The sequence below is a fragment of the Alexandromys fortis genome, unplaced genomic scaffold (genome assembly GCF_014885135.2).
Source record: "Alexandromys fortis isolate MF-2015 unplaced genomic scaffold, M_Fortis_MF-2015_v1.1 scaffold_86, whole genome shotgun sequence".
Lineage (NCBI taxonomy): Eukaryota > Metazoa > Chordata > Mammalia > Rodentia > Cricetidae > Alexandromys > Alexandromys fortis.
The window spans coordinates 3,983,278-3,998,041 of NW_026067965.1; the positions used below are offsets into that span (position 1 = coordinate 3,983,278).

The 14,764-nt window shown below is 43.9% G+C and overlaps 1 protein-coding gene across 2 annotated transcripts in view; it reads left to right on the plus strand.

Moving 5' to 3' along the window:
- Positions 1–14,764, plus strand: part of Ap3s2 (adaptor related protein complex 3 subunit sigma 2) — a 43,044-nt gene that overhangs the window by 11,722 nt on the left and 16,558 nt on the right. For both annotated transcript variants that reach the window (XM_050153950.1, XM_050153948.1), the window contains one exon: positions 1,117–1,188. In XM_050153950.1, coding sequence (XP_050009907.1) covers positions 1,117–1,188 — 72 coding nt within the window. The remainder of the gene's footprint in view (positions 1–1,116; positions 1,189–14,764) is intronic.

Sequence of the window (14,764 nt, forward strand, 5' to 3'; positions counted from 1 at the left end):
TACATGCAGATGGAACACTGCATATATTAAATAAAGAAATCTTAAAAAAAAAAAAAAAGACTGGAACTTTTAAAAGTTGAAACTGGCTGGAGAAATGGCTCAGTGGTTAAACATATTGTTCTTGTAAACGACCCAAGTTTAATTCTCAGCACCTGCCTCAGGCAGTTTACAACTGCCTGGATCTCCAGCTTCAGGGAGCTGACGCCTTTCTGGTCTCCTCAGCACATATACAACAGACATACATACACATAAACAAGTTTTTAAAAGTTTTAAATTTTTATATTGTACTGTTAATATGAGATCTTAGGGGTGGACAGATACCAAAGGAATAGTTGCCAGGTGGTAGTGGCACACTTAGGCAGCAGAGGCAGGTGGATCTCTAAATTTGAGGTCAGCCTGGACTACAGAGTGAGTTCCAGGACAGCCAGGGCAACACAGAGAAACCCTGTCTCGAAAAACCAAAAATAAATAAACAAACAAGAAAAAAATGCATAAATACAAAATTTTCAATTAATACTATAAGGAAGTTTTTTAATGTATGTGTACTTCAGGTTTGGGGGACTACTTAATAGTGTAAGTAGTTGGTATTTTATTCTTTAATGTAAATTAGCATCTTATAAAAGAGAAGAGAAAGCCTTAGTGTGTCTGCTGGTTGGATTGCTAGGCAGAGAACAAGGCTTTCCTGCCTAGCTGATCGGCCCTGGGGTTGGCTAAGAAGTAGGCATCAGTTAATGTTGGAGACTGGGCTTGCTGATCTGCTTTGAGCTCTATTGTGAGGGAAAAGGAGTGTCATGGCTGCCCCTATTACTTTATTTATTTATTTTTTGCTTTTATAACATTTTAAGATAGCAAGGCCCCAGGTGGCCCGAGAAGTCCTTGAATTTTCAGTCCTCCTGCTTGAACAGTTGGGATTATTGGCCGGCATCTCTAGTTTCAGACTTCTTTAATGACCTTGAGGTCTCAGTGTGTGGCTCAGGCTGGTCTCCAGCCATCTTCAAGCCTGAGCTTCTGTCTTGGGGGGACTGGTGCACTCTTCAGGCTCGCCCCTTTTTCTTTCTCGTGTGACGTCTGTAAAATGGCTAGTAATGGTTTTCTCATTTTCTTCTTTTTTCTTAGGTTTTTGTGGAGACTCTGGATAAGTGTTTTGAAAATGTATGTGAGTTGGATTTGATCTTCCATATGGATAAGGTATGTCCTCTCCTAGAACAGGGCTCCTGGAAGACTGAGTTTAGGACTGTCTAGCCATCTGTGTACCTTCCTGTTCCTTCTCTTGTTCTTTTGCTCTGACCTAGTTCTAGAGTCTTAGTTTTAATCAATTAATTAATTAATTAATTTTTGCAGTACTGGAGATTGAATCCAGAGCCTTTCACTTGCTAACCAGGTACTCTGCCACCAAGCCATACATCAAGCCTGAACTTGTTTTATTTAGTAAGGTTAATAGTTCTGAGGGGACAGTGAGATGGCTTAGTGGGTGAAAGTACTTGCTTGTCAAGCTTTGATCACCTGAGCTGGATCCTCAGAATCTACTTGGTAAAAGGAGAAAACTGACTACTGTAAATTGTCCTCTGACCTCAAGATGTGCCCTCCCACCCCAAGATAGATAGATAAGCAAATATGTTTTTATCCTTCTACTTTTTTTTTTTTGGTGTTTTTTTTTTTTTTAATTTTGAGACAGGGTTTCTCTGTGTAGCCCTGGCTGTTCTGGAACAGATCTGCCTGCCTCTGTTTGGACTAAAGGCATGTGATGTGCCACCATACCCTATTTCTAAAAGATTTTAAATAGTTTTGAGAGTTGGTGGGTTTTTTTTTTTGTTTGTTTGTTTGATAATGTTTATGGGTATTTGTCTTCATGTGTGTTTGTGCAATAAATGTGTATCTGGTACCCCCAGAGACAAGGCTATGACATTGGATCCTCCGGGACTGGAGTTATAGAGGGTTGTGAGCTGCTATGTGGGTCCTGGGAATTGAACCCAGATCCTTTGAAGAGCAGCCTGTGCTCTTAACTGCTGAGCTGTCTCTCCAGCCCCAGTGTATTTTGGGTGTTGTTGGTGGCTGGTTTTTGCTAAGATCTATTAGTTGTTTTAGCACACAGATATTAGCACCTGGCCTGTTTCCTGGCTCTTTTGTTCACAGGTTTATAGCAGTTATGACACCAGGATAAGTAACTGTACCTACAAAACTGAAATGAGTTTCCTAGACATAGGCTAGTAACGGTGAAGCTTTGCGATGGAGAGAACTCGGGAACTCTAATGTAATGCAGTTTGTATCTTGGGGGACTGTGTGGCTCAGAGATTGAGTGTTCATACTGCTCTTGGCAGAAGATCCAGACTTAGTTCCCAGTACCCCCATGGGAGCACACAACCAGTTGTTTGTAACTCCAGTCAGGAGATTGCTTCTGGCTTCTACAGATGCTAGGCGTGATGTTGTACATATACAAAGAGCCAAACACTCAAGCACATAAAGTAAAAAAGTCTTTAAAAACAAAACGAAACGAAAACTTTGCTGAGGAGCAGCGTAGGAAACAATACATCTGCAACATCATTTGAGATCAGATGCAAGATGCTCTTAGGAAAGTCTATTTGGACAGAATTGACACAGATCCAAGTAGTGTTCTCAGATTTGTTTTGTTAGCATAACTATGATGAGGCCTGTGTCCTCATCTGCCAAGTTAAACAGGAGACAGCTCACAGGAGGACAGTAATGTTATTCGTCCAGCTGGCACATGCTGTCCTTGGTGATGTTCACTGGCAAATCAGCCAATGACCTTCCAGTGATCCATGGCTTTGGGAAGGAATTGTAATTTAAAAAAATCCTCATTTTATTATTATTTATTTTATGTGTATGGGTATTTTACCTGCATGTTTGTTTGTATGCCACTTGTGCAGTGCCCATGGAGGTCAGAAAAGGGTGTTGGATCTCTTGGAACTGGAGTTACAAGATGGTTATGACCCATCATGTAAGTGCTGGGAATCAGACCTGCATCCTCTAGAGAGAGGTCGGTGCTCTTAACTCCTGAGCCATCTCTCCAGCCTCCCTTGTTTTGATAAAACTGTGCATTGTTACGAGCATAATTTTATTAGTTTGTTATGATCATGACAGCAAGAGTTTTTAGACTAGTCCCTGCTAGCATTACTGTGCTGAACACTTCCTGGCCATTTTCCAGTGGCTTCTCTTCTTTTTCTTCTCTGTTGACTGTACCAGGGTTCTATTTGAAGGTAATGTGTATTTTTTAAAATAAAACTGCATCCATTATGTATCTTTTCACTTCTTTTTTTTTTTTCTTTTCACTTCTTTTGGGGAAAGTGTTTGAGATCGGCTGTCTGTGAACTTCCCATAGCCTGTTATGTAGGTGACTTCAAACCTATGATAATCCTCCTGCCTCACCTCTCAAGTCTAGGATTACAGACATGAGCTGCAACATCTAGCTCTATTTTTCCATTTCTTTAGCTCTGTCAATTAAAGCCAGGTGATGGTGACTCTTTCCTCAATCCTAGCACTCAGGAGGCAGAGGGAGTCGATATTTGTGAGTTCTAGGCCAACCTAGACTATAGAGTGAGTTCTAGGACAACCAGGACTACACAGAAAAACTGTCTTAAAAAGCATCCCCCCAAAAAAGAAAGAAAAAGTCTTCATCTATTAATTAACATTTTGTTATATTTTATCCTAGACATCTATTTTTATGTACATGGTATTTGGAATATTATTTTTTTTTAAGATTATTATTTATTATGTATGCAGTGTTCTGCCTGTATTCTGCCTGCATGCCAGAAGGCGGCACCAGATCTCTTTACAGATGGTTGTGAGCTACCATGTGGTTACTGGGAATTGAACTCAGGACCTCTGGAAGAGCAGACATTGCTCTTAACCTCCGAGCCATCCCTCCAGCCCAGGAATATTAATTTTCAATGTATTGTTGCTATATAGAATTTACTTTGTTTATATTTTGTACCATGACCAGTGGTTGTGTTAAACACTTAAGAATTCTCTTATATTTTAGACATTTTGTTTATTTCTTTCCGGTGCTTTTATTTTTCATGTTTTCTCTACCCCCACTCTGCTGCCCAGGATCTCTAGCGTTGTGCTGACGAGAAACGGGGTGAATGGCATCAGGTTTTAGTTGCTGGTTTCAGAAGCACCGTTCATCCCGTCGCTATGAGTGCAGCATTTGCCATGGGTCTTTTGTAAACATTCTCTATCAGGCTAAGGAGGGTTCTTCCTTGTTCTTCCTGCTGCCTGGTGTTTCTAATCATGAAGCCTGTCAAGACTTCTCTGAAGTCATTTTCTCTATCTCCTGGGTGACCTTTGGCCTCATTCTAATGCTGTTTTAAACATCTGTGATGATGTCTGCTCAATCAGTAAAGTGGTTCCAGCTCTGTTTTACTGGGCATGGCTTTTAGAAGGAAGTGGCAATAAAAATACTGCCCTTTCTCATATGTCTTATCTTCAGTGAAGTTCCATAAAGTACCGCGCTGCCACAGCAGATTCCTTTACTGTTTATACAACTGTTTATTTTTAGCTGGTGATTGGCACAGGAAATGGCCGCTCTTATCTATTGGAGTTGTTGAAATCAATGGTGGAAGAAGGAGTCAGAATCCTATCTTAGTCACCCTTAGACTGTCTGAAGGTGTTTTCCAGCAAGCGACTTTCCTTTCATTTCCTTTCTAGCTTATTACAGTCGCCCTCACGAAACATTTGCCATCATCATCAGCTGTTTTGTTTCGTTTGTATAGGCAAAAGACCTATCACAAAACGGCAAGGTTATGACTGAATTCCATCCTTCTTTACTGAAGACTTCCCACCTGAGGCCAGAAGTTCCTGGTCCTATTTTGCGGGTGTACACCACCTGTTAGCTTCCATGTCACCTCACACTCGGGGCATAGAGCAACTGGTCTTGTAGACTGCGTATGACTGAATTTCTAATACTTTGGAAAGTTTTTCAATCTCGGTGTCTCTGTTGTTTGCTTTGGGAAAGGGTCTCGTGTAGCCTAGGCTGGCCTTGAGTTTATTGTATGGCTGAGGCTAAACTGAACAGTCTTATACATTATACCCATCTTTCATTTTTATTTCATCTATTCCCTTTCTAGAGCCCCATAACCTGGTTTTCACACATTAACCCCACCACCACTTGCCGTTCTTAGGTGATTTACTGATCTCCAGATCCTGTAACCATTTCTTGGCCAACACCACCCACTCCTCTTCCTCCTCCTTTTAAAGATTTATTTATTTTTATTTGGATTGGTGTTTTGCCTGTACGTATGTCCATGCGAGGGTGCCAGATACCCTGGAACTGGAGTTACTATTTGTGAGCTGCCATGTGGGTGCCAGGAATTGAACCCTTGTCCTCTTTTTTTTGGGGGGGGGGGGTTCAAGACAGGGTTTCTCCGTAGCTTTTGGTTTCTGTCCTGGAACTAGCTCTTGTAGTCCAGTCTGGCCTCGAACTCACAGAGATCCGCCTGCCTCTGCCTCCCGAGTGCTGGGATTAAAGGTGTGCACTACCACCGCCCAGCTAACCCTTGTCCTCTTAACCACTGACCCTCCTCTCCAGCCCTGATCATCACCTTCTTATTGTCTCTGTAGTACGTAGTGCTGTGAGCTCTTTCTGATCTTCTGTTGTTACCTCAGAATCTTTCTGATTTTTTAACCTGTTTTCCTCCCCCTTTATAGAGTCAGCTATATTTCTATATTTCATACTTATTTCATAGTTAAACTACTACTCTTTTTTTTTTCCCCAGGTAGGGTCTCCCTGTGTAGGCCTGGCTGTCCTGGAACAGCTGTGTAGACCAGGCTGGCTACCAACTCACTGCCTCTGCCTTCCCAGTGCTAGGATTAAAGGTGTGTGTCGCCATGCAGGGAAACTACCGCTTTTGATGGTAATTCTCAAATCTGTCTTGATGGTCTTGTTTTAATGTCCTGCTCTTTGTTGGAGACAGCATCTCATAGCACACACTGTCCTCAGATTTTCAGTGTGACTGAATAGGGTCCAGTTCTGTTGTCTGTGAGGTGGCCATCCACTCTTTAGACACATCAGGACCATATCTTTGCAGAGGTGATTGGGTCCTCAGTGCTTTCAGCATCCCCTAAACACAGCTCAGGGTCCTGATATTGGACTATGGTGATTGTTTTATTTTGTTGAAAACTGAGTGAGTGACACAGCATTCTCATCTGCAGCATCTCAGCAGCAAAAGGGGTTGAAATCCAATTGGGTCTTTGGGATCGAGTCTTCAGACTCATTTCAGTGGCTTCGTCAAGGGGCCGGATGGCCGTGCTTGTCCTCTCCCAGTAGGATTGGCAGGTGTGCTGCTGGGTGGGGCTGACCAGGAAAACTGCCAAGTAGACAGCGGAAGTGGGAAAATGCTGAGTGTTCGTGGTTGAACTTCTGAAGTCTAAGGTGACAGGCCTGGAAACTGTGAGGATGGATTTTGTTTGTCAAATGGCCCTTCTGGGAACAGTTCAAGCAGCAGCTATTCTGCCTTGCTTGCTGGCCTCTTGAAACAAAAGGAAGAGTGAGGATACCTAATTTTGTGTAAGTTTACTGAAGAGAGGACATTAGACATACTGTTTGAGCTTGAGTAGGAGCTAGCTGTATTACTTGACTGTCTGACTGTCTCTGGCCATCTTTTCTTTTCTTTTTTCCCTTGGTTTTTCTTTTCCTTTTTTTTTTTTTTAAGATTTATTTATTTATTATGTGTACAGCATTCCTTCCACGTGTGCCCGCAGGTCAGAAGGGGGCGCCGGGTCTCATTATAGATGGCTGTGGGCCACCATGTGGTTGCTGGGAATTGAACTCAGGACCTCTGGAAGAGCAGTCAGTGCTCTTAACCACTGAGCCATTTCTCCAGCCCTCCCTTGGTTTTTCGAGACAAGGTTTCTCTGTAGCTTTAGAGCCTGCCCTGGAACTCACTCTGTAGACCAGGCTGGTCTCAAACTCACAGAGATTGGCCTATCTCTGCTTCCCGAGTGCTGGGATTAAAGGCGTGCGCCACCATCCGGCTGGTCCCCACCGCTCCCGCACCCCTCCACCCCCCACCCCAACAAAGTTTCTCCTTGTAACAGCCCTGGCTATCCTGAAACTCCCTCTGTAGACCAGACTGTCCTCCAACACTGAGATTCACCTGCCTCTGCCTCCCAAGTGCTGGGATTAAAGGCATGTGCCACCATTGCTTGGCCTGGCCATCTTTTCCTCTGTGGATATGCCTGAGAAAGAAGAAGGAAGTCAAAACCAGCCTGTTGTCTCATTGCATCCCTAGCCCCTCCCTGCAGGTGCGTCAAAAGTGGGGATTTTCGCTTAAAGAATGAGGACATGCACTTATTATCTCAACTCCAGAAGCCAGCTGTAGGCCAGGGCTAATGAGCAATAAGACAACAGTTTGATGCTATTGTCAAAGACCCGCACACCCTCTGTCCACCTGTTGTCCCCTTTCCTCAGTGTTGGCTTCTTTGATTTAGAGGCCAGAATCTCATTCCCTCAGGACAGCTGACAGCTTAGCAAAAAGGTTTTCTTAAAATTCCAAAATCTGTACAGTATGTTTAAAAAAAAGAACAGGGGAGGAGTGTGTGAGCCAAGATCTGGTGTCCGTCCCTTTCCCTGCCGAGGGCCCAGACTCAGTGGCTCCTAGCTGTTCAAATCACACACAGTCTCTTTGATTTGTTTAATTATTCCTTATTAGAAGCTAAGGACAACAAGGTAGCTAATGCTGTACACAGAACAGCAACGTTTGATGTTTCAGAGCGGTCTGTTCGAAATATAGTCCTCTCAAGAAAATTCAGAAAACAGCAAAACAACAACAACAAAACCAAAAAAAGGGTCAGATGGTGATGGTGCATTCCTTTAGCCTAAGCACTTGGGGGGGGGGGGCAGAGACAGGCAAATCTCTTGAGTTTGAGGCCAACCTGGTCTACTAAGTGATTTCCAGGACAGCCAGGGCTTACACAGAGAAACCCTTTTTTGAAAAAAAAAGAAAAAAAAAAAGAAAATTCAGTGTTGAAGGAAGCTGGGTGTTGTGGCACAACTGTAATGCCAGCACTTGGGTAACTAAGCAGGAAGAACTAAGGTAGCTCAGGTAGGAACTCACTGTGAGTTCCAAGCCATCCTGACATATAGAGGTAGAACTCCATCCTAAAAATAACCAACCTGTAATTAAGAACAACGTTAATTGCCAGGGATATCTCTTACATAAGCAGCAGATGAAATAAATCACACATTATGCAGATCATATTGGTTGCTGATTTGTATCACCCGTAAAGGCTGGAGATGAGATACATTTCTGTGTATCAGCAGAGGCTGAGCCTTCTCAGAAACAAGCAGGACTTTCTTAACCATTAGCCAAGAACCCTTTGCTGCAATTGCTGTTGATGTGACTCAGCAGAAGCTTGGGAATCTTAATATCACTCCAAGAATCTCAGTAACTCCTAAGTGGTTTATTTCTTGAGACTGCTGCCTGGTCACTGTGCTGTCGCTGTCGTCATCTGAGGTCCAGGCTGATGAAAGTCCACCTGGTGCTCGTGTGATGACTTACAGAGACATACCTACCACCAGTCATTTCATCAATCAGTGTGAGTTATCTGTCATGCCCAAGGGGCTGGGAAACACTGTCCTACCTTGTGACCTAAGGGAAGAGGACCTGAGCTGTTTTAATATCACTAATGACTGTCGCTGATTTGGTTTTTGGTTTGTTTGTTTTGTTTTTTGAAACAAGGTCTCATGTGGCCCAGGTTGGCCTCCAACTCCTTGTGTAGATAGGGATGCCTTTGAAGTCTAGATCCTCCTGCCTTTCCTCACACGTGCTGGGTTCCAGGCGTGTCACAACAAGCAGCTCCTTCGTGACTTTTTTTTTTTTTTTTTTTTGGCTTTTCGAGACAGGGTTTCTCTGCGGCTTTGGAGCCTGTCCTGGAACTAGCTCTGTAGACCAGGCTGGTCCCGAACTCACAGAGATCCGCCTGCCTCTGCCTCCCGAGTGCTGGGATTAAAGGCGTGCGCCACCACCGCCCTGCTCCTTTGTGACTCTTGACAAACACTGCATCTTGTTTTGTTTTTATCATGCCCAGCAGACTACCACTGCTTTTTCATTTGTTCTTTTAGGGATAAAAATGACATTTAATTCACTAACACTTTTTATTGCATGTTTCAAAACTAGAGAAAGGTTTTTGTAGGAAGGAAACATGGTTGACTTTTAGGAAGGGGCATCTTATACAGTAGCTTTCCAAGTGCTAACACTGTATTTAATATTTATATCTTACATGCTTCCTACGTGAATTTAAGGTTACTTTAGGAATTAAAATCTAGTAACAGATTCTGAGAAGCAGGAACCTCTTCCTCTGTGTCAGTGCTTTAGAAGGAGCAGGAATTATGGGAATGGAGGTCACTTCCTGAGGACAGCCTTGTGATCCAGCATTTGTTATCTCTGTGACGGTCAAATGAAAAGTGCTTCATTACCTGACTGAACTGTCACTGATAGAAAGGGTGCCAGAATTAAGGGTAGAGGGCCAAGCTTTCTCCTTGTTGTTGCTCCAAAGGACACAGGCAGGGTGGGAAATGGAAGTTTTTGATGCATGATGTAGCTCATGCAGTAGAGAGGTGTTTGACTGCAGACAGTTCTTTATTGTAGTTGACGGAGATGAAAACTGGATTCTGGTGTAGGGGAAGAGTTAGCCACTAAAAGACCAGCTTCCGTCAGGTATTTGCTGTGCCTGCCACAGGGTGACCGGGTGTGTCACGTAAATGGTGTTCTTCCTGCATCATCTTTTTATCCTCAGACCACACAGGTCTAAGCTCTAAGATGCTGGGCTTTCCCGTCTATAGGTCACACAAGTAACAATAGCGGAGTCAGAATTTGCAGCCTGGCATTTGCTCCTGAGACTACCCTTCCCTACTGTGTCACACTCCCTATGGTGTTCTCTCTTACTCTAGTGCCCTAGGCAAAGGGAAGAAGAGGGGCTGCTCTCATGTTCTGTTAGCCCACACATACCTAGGGCAAGGATAGCAGTAAAGACGACAAGGTCTGGGGCTGGAGAGATGGCTCAGCGGTTAAGAGCACTGGCTGTTCTTCCACAGAACCAGGTTCAATTCCCAGCAACCACACAGCAGTTCACAACTGTCTATAACTCCAGTCCCAGGGGATCTGACACCCTCACACAGACATCCATGCAGGCAAAAGACCAATGCACATAAAATAAAAATAAATAAATTATTTCAAAAAAAAAAAGAAGACAAAGTCTAGATTGTCTTCTATGCTCAGTACCATGTGACATTTGAGACCAGTAATGCAAGCAGTAGATGAGGGAAAATGAAACAATAGACTAGAAAGAAAAAGTCCTGCATGAACTTTTGTTTTTCTTTTTCCCCAGGCTGGCCTTGAACTTTGGTCCTTTTACCTCAACCTCCCAAGTACCCGAGATTACAGTGTGCACCACTCCACCTGACTTAAGCATGCTAGATTCTCTCCTTCTCCCTCCCTTTCTTCCCTTCCTTCCTCACTTTCTTTGTTTCTTTCTGTGCTAGGGACTGAGGGTTTGAGTTCCAGAGCTCACACATGCTGGACAAGCACTCTACCATTGAGCTCCAGCTTCAGCTTTACAACATTAGAAAATAAAAAAGGTTTCTTTGTGTGTGTGAGTCCGCATTAAGTGTATGCATTGGGTATGTGTCTGTGTGTATGTTTGCCTGTGTGCCTGTGTATTATGTGTGCCTTGATTGTCATGTCAATACAGGGACTCCTCCTCCAGTAAGCACTCTTAACCACCAAGCCAACTTCTAGAGCAGTAAAGGAGGGCAGGAGGGCGAGGCTCAGAGGCAGAGCATTTGCTGTCCTGCACAGGGCCCTTCATCTGATGCCCTGAACTAAAAAAAAAAAAAAACAAAAAAAAACAGAAATTTAGAGAACCCTAGCTCGGAATTGGTTTCTTTTTAAAAAAGGAAGAAATAAGGAGCAGTGAACATAGTTTGCTAAGTGTAAGTACTCAAAGAGCATAAATCATGAAGCCAGTGAGTAATGACCCTTTCATTACAGAATTCCTAGAACATGAAGACAATCCAGTTCCTAGGTGATTTGACCCCGCCCCTGTTCAGCATGGACACTTAGTCTCAGGCCCTCCTCCCTGAGCTGACATAGCATTCTTTATGGGTCATGGTGCTTATCACAATCTTATTTTATTATAGTTAATTCTGTACACGTTTTATCTTTCTTGATTCCAAGTGCTTGAGGACATGGTCCACATCTTATCTCTTTTCCTACCAGCACTTAACATTATGTGATATTAAACATATTTGAGAAGATAGTGAAGCTGAGTGAACGTTTTGTGCATTGCACATTACCTCTTAGTCTAGGTGCTTAGCCCCAAAGAGCTATTTGTCTGAGTTTCTAGAGGCACCTCAGCGCTGGAGCGCTAACATCAGGTGACCTTGACTGGGCCAAGGGTGTGGTGGGAAGTCCTGGCAGTCTGTAACACAATTTCAGAAGTTTCTATTAAATTAACATAATGGTGGTTTAGGAATTAGCTCTTGGGGCTGGGGAGGTGGCTCAGTGGTTAAGAGCACTGGCTGCTCTTCCAGAGGACCCGGATTCAATTCCCAGCACTCACCTGGCAGCTCACAACTGCCTGTAACTTCAGTTCCAAGAGATCCAACACTTTCACACTAACACACATAAAATAAAAATTAAAAAAAAAAAAGGAATTAGCTCTGCTGCATTATTTTATCTCCTGAGTTCCTCAATGGACTAAGTATTCCTGGTTATTCTCTGTGCCTTCTATGGTGTTCTTTGCAGAAATCCCCATGTTGAGGGTGGAGACAAGCCCTTCCCAAGGACGCGGGGTGGCAGGACCTTCATCCCTGGCTCACTTCTCAGTCACATCAGAGAAAAGTCTGCCTCTAACCCCATACCAGCAGCCACTAGCACTGCAGCAGACTCTCTGGGAAGAGGCAGGGCCCAAGAACAGCGACGCTCTGCACACCATGAGATGCTGGTGCGACACTAGGTTTCAGAACGAGAGGAGTCAGAGGAAAAGCCATGCTCTCTGGTCTCTAAGACACGTTTCTGCCTTCTTTGCTTTCCAGTTCTTATTTGGGAAGTATGAGAACAGAAACTGACCCTAAGCCAAGGTGATGTCTCTTCCAGAGTCTGCTTCTCTCAGAGCATACTCCCTCTAGCAGACAGGAAAGTGAGCCACCCTTCTCCCGCCAAGGCTCTTCCCTACTTACTCCTGAAGGCCTGTCATAGAATCACTGAAGCAATCTAAACCAAGAGGGGATAGAAACGGTATCTATACTTGGCTTTTCACGTAGTGAACTTGAAAGCTTGGTTTGTAAGCGATTAGGAATTCCTTTTTAAAGCATGGGTGTTGTGAAGTTGATGCCCTGATTTTCTAACATAAACAGAGTCACCATGTTCTTTTATATTTGGTTAGCATTTTATTGATTCTGTCTTATTAATGGCCAGGCAGGGGTGTGTGTGCCCCTGTCTTTTGTAAGATTCTGTCCTGTAAGGAATTGGAATTGCTCCAGTTTAGGTTTCTGTGCCTGTCACTAAGCTAAAGGTGTTTTGTCTGATAGTGTTCCAGACGATGGTACCTACCACCCTCCCTGCCCAAGAAGCCTCCAGGATGAGGTCTTGCCATCTCTACTGAGAGATGCATTGTACTGTGGAGTCAGTGCTACAGGTGTTCTGAGACACCACATTTTGGGGTGACACTGGGGATCAAAGCTGACTTCTTGAGCTTTACTCTCTGTATTTATTGGCAAAGGAATGAGACGTTGAATACTTCAGCTTTGGAACAAGCCAAGTTAAAGTTTGGAGACACCTGGTTTCAGGGCGCTTGCTTCCTTCCACTTCTCAGATAGTTTGCTTCTAATTGCAGTGATTGTGGGCACATGGTGAGAGGCAGAATGCTCTTTGACTCGATTGAGAAATGTAAGCAGGGATGGTTCTCTTGGAGGTCCTGGCACCCGTGTCCCTGAGAAGGGCTATTGAAACTGCCTTGTCTCCACCCTCAACAGCCTAGTTTCTGTATCTTTGAAGTGGCGTTTGTGTCCTTCCTGTTGGACTCTGTCAATCTTCTTGTGAAGTTAGCAGGCTCGTTTTAATCTATTTTATTTGCGGTGGAGTTTCAGAGGGTCGAGTTTGGAGGTCATGCCAGATGACACACTGTGTCTTGAAATCCAGACTTTGTGCACAGTAGTGGACTCTTTTTCTTTCATTACACCAGAAATTATGACCTAACGCTTCATAAGCTTGTTGCTGTGGGCACCCACAGGAGATTTAACATAGAATCTCAATCACAGTGGACAAAGAGACATGCAAAGAACAACACAACAGTACACTGACTTAAGTATTGCAGTCGACACCCATTCAAGTCACAGAGAAGAAAATCTTGACTCTACCAGCAGAGGTCCTTAACTTCCTTGTCTTAGGTGCCCCAACCCTGGGTAGTCAGAACCCCAAACCTGGCAGAATATTTCTGATTTTTACAGAGCTGTTTAGCAGGATCACCGTGAAGAATGAGTATAAGGCAGCTAAGGTGTGGGAATTGGCAAATCTCAGCATTACAAGCCCTCTTTTCCACAAGGAGACCCCAGCAGGTGGGAGAGTCCTTTGTTGTGTGCTGAGGATCAGAGGCGGGTCCTTGAGCACACACCCTGTGAGTGCTCTGCTGCCCTCAAGTCACTTAACATTTCTGAGACCTTCCAGTCAGAGGCAGGTAGATCTCTGTGATTTCAAGGCCAGCCAAGTCTACAGAGCAAGTTCCAGAATGGTCCTGTCTCCTCAGAAAACCAAAAAGACAAGATAACAGCAAAAGTAGGAAAAGAAAAAGAAAATGTATGTTTAGTTGATCCAGCTGTAGAGGTGGGTACCCCAAGAGAAGGTTGTAGCAGCTTTTTAGTAAAGAAGGTAAAAGGATACGGCTATCTGAGTGGGCGTTCTGATGGGAACTGTACAGAGACATGGTAAAAGAGGTCAGAGTGTCTGTAGAATTACATTTGGCTGAAATCACTCCTACTTTTGGCTGTTGGGGGATAGAAGTTTCAGGAGAAGAATTTTAACTAGTGTAGAGCTGTAAGCACACACTCGTCGATGTGTGGCTGTGGATCTGTAGAGACTGATCTGGCAGATCCCCAGCTGCTGCCGCACTCTGCAGACTCCTAAGATCTCTGGTGCATCGCTCACCTCCGCCTTTATTACATCAGATGGTTCTGTTGGAACCTTGATGCTCAGATAAACCCTTCCTCCTCCTGCGAGTATCTTAGGTCAGAGTACTTAGAACTCAAATAGCACCTCTTATATCCAGTAAGCAATCCTAATAGATTTGCCAGTGTCATTATGACAGATGGCTATTGAGATAGCCAGGGTCGTTTGTGTTCAGTGCACACTGTTTGGCTAGGCGCGGGCTCTTGACCTTTGCTTCTTTCTGGTCACATCTGTTTTACTCTTTTTGTTTTTATTTTTGAGGTTATAATTACAACATTCCTCCTTTCCCTTTCCTCTCTTTAAGCCTTTCCTTATACCCTTCCCCACTCTCCTTCAATTTCACGGCCTCTTCTTTCATTTATTTTTGTGTGCATATATGTACTTGTACATGCATCTATGTAAATAGAACCTGTTCAGTCTGCGTAATGTTACTTGCATTTGTGTTTCCAAGGCCGACCGTTTGACCCTGAAGAGCCAGTTGGTGTGCTCTTCTCGCACTCAGCTTTCCTCAACTGCCTGTAGTTCTTTACATAGGGTAAAGATCTTGTGGGCTTTTCCCTCCCCAGTGTGCCAGTCCATTGGTG